This window comes from Hypanus sabinus, chromosome 8 (assembly GCF_030144855.1).
Source record: "Hypanus sabinus isolate sHypSab1 chromosome 8, sHypSab1.hap1, whole genome shotgun sequence".
Classification (NCBI taxonomy): Eukaryota; Metazoa; Chordata; class Chondrichthyes; order Myliobatiformes; family Dasyatidae; genus Hypanus; species Hypanus sabinus.
The window spans coordinates 153079780-153092444 of NC_082713.1; the positions used below are offsets into that span (position 1 = coordinate 153079780).

Sequence of the window (12665 nt, forward strand, 5' to 3'; positions counted from 1 at the left end):
CACAGACAGTTCAAATGGCAGATATTGGTGTACAGTTTTGCTATTCATGCTGCTGTTTAAAGTACATAGCCTATAGCCAACTCAAAAAGAGAACGAATATGTATATGGTTTTGGATTTTCGAATATCTGAAGTGTATAATTTCTGAACAATGTAGATAATTTTCAAAATAGTTTTAAAGAAGAACTAAACTTGCAGGTTTTCCTGGTAAGCCTAGAAAAAAATCTTTAAAAAAAAACTGAATTAAGGAAGAGTACTTGGTAAACTTGTCGGACAGTACAAAAAAAAACTCCTATCTTATAGAGATATAAAACATTAAAGAAGAAAGGAATCTGATTTCAGCATGTTTCTTCTTAAATTGCTATTCATTTGCTCCTTGGTTTTATTTTACAAAACTTGGAATGTTCTTTTCCCCCTCTTTGTGTTTACTTTAGAACGCTGTACGCCATAACCTTAGTCTGCACAAGTGTTTTGTTCGAGTAGAAAATGTTAAAGGGGCAGTGTGGACAGTGGACGAAATAGAATACCAAAAGAGGAGGTCACAAAAGATAACAGGGTATGTCTTCAGTATTGTTCACTGTTGTAGTTAACTCCTAGTTACACCATTCCTCCTGTTCCAGTTGCAACATTTCACATGGGCCAAGAATGTTGGAGGGTAAGTTTCAAAGGCAGATTGGTGCACTCTAGTGATACTACATTTCATGCTCTTTCATAGGCAAAGCATCACTTTATTCTTTTCCTGTATCTGTTTCTCATTTCACTTACAAACATCTGCATTCGTCTTGCTTGTGTGATATTAGAAATGAAAACCTGCTGTTATGGATGTGCACTTTATTTATTTATGTGGAGACAGTTCAGAAAATGCCTTTCCCACCCAATGTGTTGCACTGCTCGGTGAGTCACCTATTTAACCCTATCCTAATCACAGGACAATTTTCAATTTAACCACTTAACCTACTAACTGGTACTTCTTTGGACTGTGGGCGGAAAGTGGAGCATCCGGAAGAATCCCATACATTCATGGGGAGGACATACAGACACCTTACAGAGGATGCTGGAATTGAACTCCGAACTCTGATGCTCCCGAGCTGTAATAGCATCGTGATAACTGCTATGTTACTATGACATCCAGTTGTTAATTCATTACTTCTCTTTAAAGCCAAATACACACTTATCTTCACTTTTTCTGTCTACCTATTGCTCTAGTCTTTGTGCTGCAACTGTTTATGTCCCTTGTTGTCCTATGCCACGATTTCTCAATGCAGTACACCATTAGCGTATAAGATGAGTATCAGTCCTTTTAGATTGTTGATGAGAAGGAATTTAACAGTGGCCACCGTACTCAAAGAGGCTGACCTCAGAAATATTTGCCTGATGAGGGTATTGATGAGCATTTTTTTGCACTGAGACCTTTTGCTTGCTTATTCCACTGCTTTGCAAATTAATTCGCTATCAGAATGATTGGGTTGGTTAATATTTCTTTCTCCTTGGCCTGTATAATTAATAGCCTTGTATAATAATTTAAAGAGGCCACAGGTGTATTAAGAGAAGCTAAACACTTCTTTGTTGAGAAACCGCTTAGTTAGGCAACTGGCCCATTCATCTTGATGATGATGTACTTTGGGGTTTATATTTTGCATTTGTTCAGCACTTGCTCGAGTAATTATCACTAATAAAACATGCTTGAAAGTTCATTCAGTGCATCTTCAGCCAACTAATTTGAAAAAAGGGAAACAGAATTGAAAGAGAAGAAGAACAGATGTGGATGAAGTAGAATATTTAGTATTTCTAGTTCTACATTTTATATTTGGAATTGAAATATGCTGTAAAGGTTTATGGTGTCACTTTAATGTATTTGTTCTCACTTTACATTTTGAAAAGTAGCAATGCTTTGCAGTTAGTGCAACATATAATTACAAAATAATGCTCAAAACATTTTTGTTGTATTAACATTTATTTTGCATTGCTGTATTTTCAGAAGCCCAACATTAGTCAAAAATATACCTACAAGTCTTGGGTATGGAGCAGCACTCAACGCAAGCTTGCAGGTACATTGTTTAATATGATCACTGGTTTTAGACTGCCCTATTTACTGTTTGTAATGGAATGTGTGCTTTCACAATCATTATATTATTCGTGTATCCTAATTTCTGTGTTTTAATCTTGATTTTTGATTTTTTTTTATCCCTTTCCCTTTTAGTATAGTTTTAGACTCAATGCATTTCTCAAGTGGTTAGAAAGCAAGAGGGACACCCTGTGGCAAACTCTGGAATATCATCTTTGTATCAAATGCTAGATTGATGGCAGCCTCTGTAAATGCATGTGGATATGCATTAATATTTATCTAAGCTGTCATAAATGATTTCACATCATAGAGCCAGGGAATGAGGCGCTCATGGCAAAAATTTTAAAGTTTAATTACAATATATAATTTTTATGCACAAGAGGCAAAATGTCATGACTTTTATTTCGAGGTAAAGTTTTGGTCATTCTTTAAAGTCAAGGAGATGCTTTGTTAGAACATGAATCAGGATCTTTGGAGTTAAAGAACAGTCAGCAGGGAATTGCCACTGGGGTTAAACCATTCAGTACAAGCCCAGCTTAGAAGTGGAAACAAATTGGTTTGCATTTCGAACTTGCTTCTGCTGCTAGTCAAACCTTGTATTCAAAGAGGAGCTGCCAAGGTTCACTTTGCTTTTCTCATTATAGGTACTCAGTAACCCATTACACTAACCTTTGCAGATAAAAAAAACCGAGATTTTAAACTGTTCATCTCACGCATATCAATAGTCATACTATTGATATCATCAGTCATTAAATTGGTAACATTTTAGCTGACCGTATTTACATTTGTAATGTAAATTGAGATGCAGGTGTCTCAAAGACTTGTGCTGTAATGATGGTAATTCAGACTAGTGATTTTTAGAATGTATGTCTTGACTAACACTCCAGTGTTATTACCAGTTTTAGTCTAGCATCTGGAAAAAGAAGAGAAAACTAATTGGAAATAGCTCTCTATTTGCCGGTCAGGTTTGTCTCACAGGGGGTCAAAAAAATTGGTATTGATGGCTTCCATGGAGAGATCCACAGGATGATGCATTTCTTCATTCTGACTGAAAAATCTGATAACATTATTTGATAGAAATTATAAGATAGGAATAAGATTTTTTTCTACATTTATAGAGTAGGTTTACTGGTGTGTGTGTGTGTGTGTGTGTGTGTCCATAAATATCTAGAAAAATTGGTTCTTGTATTTTAGTTGGCTTTTATATACAACTCTTTAACTACGTGAAAACATAAATGCAACTAATTAAATGATCATTTAAATCCATTGCTTGCCAATTTATTTTAGAGGTGGTTAGGTAAAACATGAGAATAATTTAATACGTAATTGGGAGATAAAGATAGCAAAGCTATTTATCAAACACAATATAGAAATGCTTGGGGTGAATATATTAATGTTTTGTGTGCAATTGAATTCCAAAAATACACTGATAGCACAAATTGGCTTTATAATTAAAACTAAGGAACTGAATTAATTTCTCTTGAGGACATAGGGAGCATTCCATCCTGGTTGCAAAATTCATGTTTATTTCTGTATTCATTAATTTGATATTTTTAGCCTTATTCACATGCATATTAATGTGAAAATAACCATAAAGATTATAGTTTGGAAAACCACAGCATTAATGGCAGCACAAAAAAAAACAGCTTATTGAAGATCTCATCTACCTTCATCTTCTTACAAATGGGAAGAAAGTTGCAATCTCATTTATGTATTCTTAAATCAGCCGAAGTTGTTGGTGGGTGAAAACTTGCATCTGCCTAGCACTGAGCTCAGACTGAGTTATGTAGCAACAGTCAGTGTAATGCCCATGGTCAGATACTGGTAAGGCTGAGTCTGCAGTTGAACAGTAAAGAGAGGTAAGATGTGGTGCAACTTAGCTTGTTTTGTGGTGACAGGAAGGGATACTGCAAGGAAAAAAGATTTAGAAGATTGTCAGTAATTTATTGACTATGTTTATCAAAATATGAGTAACGGAATTTGTAGCTGATAGTCATCAGATCAGTGGATACCCTAATCCCAGTGGTTACACATATTGCAATTGTTCTCTGAAGCGGCCAGCGGAGTTGCTACTTCGCTGCTCAAACTGACTCGCTTCAATCCTGATCTCTGGGATTGCCTGCTGCAACTTGTATGTTTTTCATGGCTGCATGGTGCTCTGGTTTCTTCCCAAAGACAGAGAGGTTAGTAAACCGGCAAATGTTCCTGTTGTGTAAGGTTGTAGTAGAATTTAGAGGAGCTGACTGAGTATGTGGGAAAAATGTGGGATTAGTATAAGTGGGTGATTTATGCAGAACTGAAAAACCTGTTTCCCTGCCAGGTGACTCCATGGCATCCTATTCAGAATAAACTGTTGTCACTGGCCTTTCTGACAATCACCCCACATTGTTTGTTTCTCAGAGGTCTGTAGCCAAAACATATCTTCATGTTAGATCAGATCAGATTCAGATTAGCTTTATTTGTCACGTGCGCATCGAGATATACAGTTTGTGCCAATGACCAGCGTGGTACGAGAAATGCTAGGTGTAGCCCGCAAATGCCGTCACACCACTGGCCCCAACATAGCACGCCCACAACTTACTAACCCTAACTCTTTTGTCTTTGGAATGTGGGAGGAAGCTAGTGCACACGAAGGAAACCCATGTGGTCACCAAGAGAACGAACAGATTCCTTTCAGGCAGCTGCGGAAATTGAACCCTGATCTTAGAGAGGGTGCTGTAAAGCATTACACCAACCACTACTAAAGCAAGATTGGATAGGTATATGGACAGGAAAGGAATGGAGGGTTATGGGCTGAGTGCGGGTCAGTGGGACTAGGTGAGAGTAAGCATTCGGCATGGACTAGAAGGGCTGAGATGGCCTGTTTCCGTGCTGTAATTGTTACATGTTTATATGGTTATACTAGACTGTGCTGGCCCAGCTAAGTAATATATATTTGAGAATGGAGGGAGAGAGAAAACAGTAAACTGCTGCTTTTTAACCAGTTATCAGTAGTGGGGAAATTCCGTAATGTATAATGAAGTAACACTGGACAAGAAAATAGGATTGAGTAGAGCCAGCATGAATATATAAAAGGAAAGTCATGTTTGAATAATCTGTTGGAGTGCTTTGAGGCTGTAGGTATTAGAGAAGGGAGATATGGGGTATTTAGATTTTCTAAAGATCAGACAGGGAAAAACATGGGATTGGGTGATATAGATTGTAGATTAATAAGCAAACAGAAAGCAAAGGGGGGGGGGGAATTAATGTGCCTTTCTCAGAGTAGCAGTGTCCGACTAATGGAGTACCTTATAGATCTCTGCTAGGGCCCCAGCTATTCACAAGCTGTATCATGACTGGCTGAGGGAACCAAATATCAACACAAAAGAGCTGGTCAATAACTTTCGGAAGTGGGGGCATTGCACGTGCTCCTGTGCACATCAATGGTGTTGAGATGGAGAAGGGTCGAAAACCTCAGATCCCTATGAGTGAACATCACCAACAGTCCTGGCCCAACTAAAAAAGCTCACCAGTGCCTCTATATCCTGAAGAGGGTGAAGAACTTTGACATGGCCCTGTCCACCTTTAAAAATTTTTAATTGACGTGCCATAGAAAGTATCTGCCCAGATATAAAATGGATTTGTCTGGCAACTGCTTTGCACGTGACTGCAAGAAACTGTAAATCTGTGAAAGCAGTTCAGCACATCATGGAAAGTAGACTCCCTTCTGTGGAATCTGTCTATACTTCTTGCTGCCTCAGTAAGCCTGCCAGCATCACCAAGAACACTATGCACTCCGGACATTCTCTCTTGTCCCCCTCCCATTCAGCAGAAGGTACAAAAGCCTGAAAGCACATATCACCAGGCTCAAGGACAGCCCTTTATTTAAGAGAGAATGTGCTGACATTGGAGAGGGTTCAGAGGAAGTTCACAAGAACGATTCCAGGAATCATTGGTTATTGTGGGTTATTGTATAAGGAGCAATTGATGGCGCTGGGCCTTTACTCACTGGGATTAGGAAGCATGAAGGTAGATCTCATTGAAGCCTATTGAACGATGAAAGGCTTAAATTGTTTTGTGAGGAGGTTGTTTCCTATAGTGGGTGAGTGTAAGACCAGAGGGTACAACCTCAGAATAGAGGGACGTCCATTTAGAATGGAGATGAGGAGAGATTTCTTGAGCCAGAGGGTGGTGATTCTGTGGAATTTGTTGCCACAGGCAACTGCAGAGGCCAGGTCCTTGGGTGTATTTACAACGGAGTTTATAGGTTCTTGATTAGTCAGGGCATGAAAGGTTACGGGTTAATTTCCTTCACTGTAATTAGGATGGCATCATAGTGTAGTGGTTAGCACAAAACTTTACAGTACTAAGGACCAAGTTAAATTCTCACTACTGTCTGTAAGGAGTTTGTATGTTCTACCGAAGACCACAAATGTTTCCTCTGGCTTCTCCAGTCCAATGAAGTACTGGTTGGAAGGTTAATTGGTCAGTTTAAATTGTCTTCTGATTAGGCTAGGATTAAATCGGGGATTGCTGGACAGCAGAGCATGAAGGGTCATAAATAAACATCATGTGCAACAACCAATTAATACGTCAAATGATATGTTCCCTTTAATAAAAAACATTCTAGCATAGATGTTGTTACAATATATAGGGCAAGGTGAGATCATGTCTTCAGTATTCTGTATAGTTAAGGTCAACGTGGCTAAATCTGGAAATATGCAGTACAGAGTGATTGTGGGAAGGATATTTTCCCCCAGCCCAGGGCCCTGGAAACAGGGGCCAGTACTTAAGAGGGAAAGAGAAACATCCTCACTCAGAGGATGGTGAATTTTTAGAATTCTGTACCCTGGTAGGCCATTAAACTCATTCAAAATAAAGGTCATAGATCTCGGGATATTCAGGAAATCAAGGATTTTGGAAGAAACTGACGATGAAGATGGGAAATTATTGATTAACAATGAATAATGGCAGTGTAGCTTGGAGGGCCACGTTGCCTACTTGTGCTCCTAATTCTTATGTTCTGGTGTTTATGAAGTTCAGTGTTAACACCTCTTGCAAAAGGTTAGTTAGATAAATGTCAATGAAGTGAAATATGATTTAAAAATATCCTTGTGAATGTGGCAAGGAACTTGGGAGTTGTTCAAAATTCTGTAGGTTTCTCAGATATACCAGTGAATTGCCAGAGGCTCTCTTGTCCAAATGGAAGCTATCCAAGGGAGGATTAAAGTGGAAGGCTCTTAACAAAATTTCAGGTTGTCAAGTATGCATTCTGCAAACCAAAGTAGGACATTGCTAATTATTTTTTAAAGGATAAATAATAATATTCTGTTGGCATCTGATAAAGCTGATTATTGAAATAATATAAATTTGCCCCAGCAAGGTAGCACTAGTATCGACCAGTATTGACACACCTACTGCCTCTTTAGCTTAACCTTTCATTAGCTGTCATGCCGATAAATATGAATGTGGTAACATAGGAATGGAAAAGGATATCATGATATGAACAAGTAGCAAGTTCAGAGCTATGAAATGAGAAATTTAGGATTGGCAGAATCAGGTTAAAAACTTCAATACAGATTGATAAATAAAAAAAAATTGTTACCTGCACAGTATCCTGAGCCATGTCTTGGAATGAGTGTTAATAGAGATTTTTGAAAATTGGTGTAACTTACAAATCAGGGCTTCATTCTAATTTTCAAAGCCAAATGTTAAGCAAGTTGTTTCTGATGTGGACATAGCAGTTCACTTTTTCATTATGTATGCTTGAATATTTCTTTAGCCAAAGAATGTATTCCATCCACTACCTTGATCACTTTAGAAGAGGATTAATTTTTATGTTTAAAAGAATGAGGCACTTTACTAAATTTCATCTTATTTTATAAGAAAGTGAAATATAATTCTTCTGTTTCTTATAAAATAATTGATTGGCATTATGAAGTACACCATCCTTTACCGGAACTTCCAAAAGTACAATTGAAACAAAAATCTAGGTTAAAGCTGTCATCAAGTAACTTGGAAAGTACAGCAATTTTGTGAATGAAAATCTGCAAATTAATCTTGGAGCTCTGGATGTGAGAATGTGGTTGGACTAAATACTGGAATGAAGTAGCAAAGATATTGAGCCTTTAAAAAAATGCATAGAACATGTTTTCAGTTTGGTTTCAAAGGTATTCAACAGCTTTTTACAAAATGTCATTTTTAACTATGAAGCTAAGCTTTAAATGGGAGGAATGGATACTATAATGACCTGGGTGATTCACTTCTCCATTTGGGGAAAAAGAAGATATAGTATTCAACAAAGTTAAATTTCATTTTGATCATTTTAAATGTTTAATAGAAGATTGATATCTAATTACAATATATTGTCAATATTTATACAGTAATGTATCATTGAGACTTCTCACAAGGCACTCTTAATGAAGCTTATGAAATCTGTCATCCTAAATGCAGATTTGAAACAATTAGGCTCATCAATTATTTTATGCTTATTTTTGGCAGGCTGCACTCGCAGAGAGTAGTTTACCTTTACTTAGTAACCCAAGCCTGATAAACACCACCTCCAGTGGCTTACTGCAGGCAGCCCATGAAGACCTCAATGGTTCACTGGATCACCTCGACAGCAATGGGAATATCAGCCGAGGATGTTCTCCACAGCAACATATGTAAGCATCTGCAACACATATACGTTAGTTTTATTGGCAGGCACAAAGAAGTATTTTGTTCACTTTTTATTATAAAAGCATAACAAGGATATCTGGCTTCATTCTATAATCTATCTCTGTCTTCCGTCTACAATCTATATATAGGCCAGCAAAGTATTTTGCACCTTGTTGTTGGTGTCAGAAAATTCTAGTGCATGAACAGAAGTGATTACATATTCAACTTTAATTACTTGCAGTCCTATGTTGGAGGGTTTTATATGTTATGTTTTATGCAAAAGGCCACTGTTCCAGTTAATATTTTGTAGCTAACTATGTGATTGATTATGTTAAAATCTTTTCTAGACCATCTTTTAATGGAGCAGTGAGAGTGATATCATTAAAAATTAATGTTCTGTGGGTTTCAGAAATATGCATAAAGCTTTGAAAAGCCTGGTCCTAATCAGTGATGTCAAACATGTGGCCATTCCTTGTTTACTGACTTGCAGTGGGTGAACTCATTATGAGAATTCCCTTTAACTGGCTATAATGGAGGCACAAGGCAAAAACAGGCTGTCTTTTCTAAACATTAATACAACTGATGTGGTAAGAATACAGATATTTACAGGAACAGCAACTCCATTTATCAATATAACAGACATAATATTTTTTTCAGAAGACTGTAATTATTTTTCACCTGTAATAATACAAAAGACATACATAAGAGTATATGGGTCACATTTGTAAGCTATTAAATGTATGTGTGGATCTCTATAAAAAATCAGCCGTACATAATGTAACATCAGCCTTGTTTGTCTTCACAAATATAAATATAGCAGCAAGTTTGAAATACTGTTAAATGTGGAGAAGAGGAGAAAAGGAAGGAGAGTCCCCTCCTTCCCTTTCTCCTATGATCTACTCTCCTCTCCTATCCAATTCCTTCCTCTCCAACCCTTTATCTTTCCAACCCATCTGGCTTTGCCTATAACCATCTACCTATTCCCCTTCCCCTCCCCCGACCTTTTTTTCTATTGTCTTACCCTTCCTTTTCAGTCCTGAAGAAAGGGCTCGGCCCGAATTGTCGACTATTTCTTTATTTCCATAGATGCTACCTGACTTGCTGAGTTCCTCCAGCATTTTTGCGTCCATTGCTTTGGATTTCCACCATCTCCAGACTATCTTATGTAAATATAACATCTGTAAGTTTCATTCAGTTAAAAGCTGTAGCCAGCATTCTCGTTTTACTTGGGGAGGATGGACAAGTTGAGGCGGGAGATTAACTAAAACAGAAGTATCCGGAAATTGGTGTCAGGAATCTTAAGGCAGTGGAAAATAAAGCCATAATGTGGACAATTGTGATATGTGTCAATAGGCAAAAAGGCTGTGAAGGCAAACTGGGTGGTATTGCCAGTTTCTGTGCTGTATGGCTCTATGGCTATAATTCATTGCAGAGGAATGAAGGTAACTCTCTTAGTAGCTGAATTTTGGCATCAGTTCCAGAGTAGTTTCAGAAAGTCATGGTAAAACTGCAAAATAGAAAATTAATTTTCCTTTGCTTCTGAAATATCACCACCATTTTTCAAGCATTAGGTGGGGTACAAAAGACTAGTGAGAGGAGGGAGAAAGAAATACAGTTCAAGAGATGAGACTTCTGTGGGCCTTTTGTTTTAGCTGCTGCCCTCAACAATTTCAAGCCCATTGGATGAGGGAAATCCAAATCACTAGTGCAAAATTTGTCTTTGGTCTCTAACTAAACGCATGCTTGAATTTGCTGTAAAGGATGTGGATGAGAAGTAAGAGGAGTCCAAGAACTGGTGTTGTCATAAGTTGTGGTGTGCATATGGGAGAAGTTAGTTCTATAAATTCTCTGGCTAAAAATATGTTGATTAGAAGGTAACCATCATAAATGTCATCCGTTCACTGAATAACAGTATTGAAGATGGACAGTCATATCAAAGATCAGGAGTGAAAGGGAGACATAGATTATCCTTGTTACTCTTACATAAGAAGTCATTTGAGGCTTTGATCTATAACAGGACAAAAATATAATTGAGGACATTTAAAAACAAACCTATAGTTGTGATGGGCATGATATTAGGGAGCAATAACACAGCAAGGAAAAAACAGGTTGGAGATGGCATTTATAATGACAAGGAGTGAGTGATCAAGTGTTTTTTTTAAGAAGAGGGAGAATGGCACCAGCTTTGATGGAGAGGAGGACAATACTTTTGGGGAAAGCTGTAATAAAATCAGTTTGTATCTAAAATTAATCTTGTAAGACCAGGACTACAGCCTTGGGCCAAACTAAAAGTAATATAAGCTGCTGCTGATGCTCTGCCCTGTATGATCACAGCATATCTTCTTCTTAGGAAAGGGAGATTAACGTTCTCCTTAGCACTAAGTGCTGGCGGAGATGAAACTGTGGATTTCTTTATGGATGCCAACTTTTGAGCAAAGTTTATAGTATTTTAAGTCTGCAAGAATTCTATTCACTTCATGTGAGTCACCAAGGCAGATAGCTATTATAGATATGTTCCCTTAAATGTGATTGTTCCCATAATGATGAAATACTAATTTAATTTATGGGATTAACATAGGTGATTTTTTTTTCCAGCATATAATTTCATTAGTGACAATGAAAATACATGATCCAGTCCCAAAACACCTATAGTAACAATTCTTCAATGATTTCATGCAGCTAGTAAACATTTTAACTATTTTAAATGTCGAAGTTCATTATCAGTTTGTTAGCTCCACTCTTTTTGAGGAAATATCTGCATATATTTAAATTAAGTTTCTCTATATTTGGTGGGGAGGAAGGTATGGTCTTTTGAGTGGTGGCAAGAGAAGAATAACATCATAACATGTAAAAAAAGGCTGGGATTATTGTAAGCATAGAAAAGGTGAACTCTACGACTGCTGCAGAATCGATAAACATATTTCAAAGAAGAATGTATGTCTTGAAGATGCTGTGGTAGAATTATCTATGAGTGATGACGAAAGGTTTAGAGCAAAATTATAGTGTAATAAGTAGTGTGTTTCATTGCATTGTGACATGGGAACTGAATATGGATTCACACCAACACAGTTTGAAAACTCACTATTCCTTTAAAATCAAATCAGAAGCTGTTTAGGTAGTTTGGAGAAGTCTGTTCCATGAATATATAATCAAAGAATTATGTCAAACAGATAGTAAAGGAGCTGCTTCAACAGCATTGGTGTCACCAGGATCAGTCCATATCATGTGAAGGTTTTTCCATAAGACAATAAGATACAGAGCAGAATTAAGCCTGTCCAGTCTGCTCCACCATTCAAATGTAACTGATTTTATTTTTCATCCTGTAGAGCAAGGGTCTCCAACCTGAGGTCCACTGACCTCTTGTTTAATCATAAAAAAAGTTGGAAACTCCTGCTGTTGAGATCTGTGAGCAAGATATATAACTGACGTGTAGAGGAGATACACAAGGATAAGGGTCAGGTTATGTGGAAAGACCGCAAAAGCTGCAGTTGAATTTTCACCTGAGAGCAGGTAAAGGGAAGAATTAATAGTTCACAATCGTGTTGCCCATTATTAACAGATGATCAATAACAAACATAAATAAATATAAAATAATTGGCAGATGCAGTAATGATATGTTAGTGAGTTTAAGGAAGTGTGATATGATACAGAATGAAGTGTCTAAAAGGATAGAGGAAAGAGATTCAAAAATACCTTTCAAATAAGAAATAGATATACTGTATATATTCAAAGGGGTAAAAGTCCTATGTGAAAAGAGTTAGACAAAGTGAATCTCTTCTTTTGACGATTTGGCAGATATGAAACATCACAGTAAGGAAATTGTGCCAAGTAATCATAAACTCTGCCAAAGCATGACGTATAAACCTGGGCACCACTGTAATGACTTCAGAGAGGGTGCAGCAGAAGTTTACCAGAAAGAATGATTAAATGCAATCGTATGGAGAGGTCACAGAGCTGGCAATG

The 12665-nt window shown here is 37.3% G+C and overlaps 1 protein-coding gene across 1 annotated transcript in view; it reads left to right on the forward strand.

Annotated features, from left to right (window-relative positions):
* foxp2 (forkhead box P2) overlaps window positions 1-12665 on the forward strand; it is a 550159-nt gene that overhangs the window by 512419 nt on the left and 25075 nt on the right. Inside the window, exons 15-17 of the mRNA XM_059978258.1 lie at window positions 433-554; window positions 1977-2046; window positions 8544-8707. Of these exons, the coding sequence (XP_059834241.1) occupies window positions 433-554; window positions 1977-2046; window positions 8544-8707 (356 nt within the window). The remainder of the gene's footprint in view (window positions 1-432; window positions 555-1976; window positions 2047-8543; window positions 8708-12665) is intronic.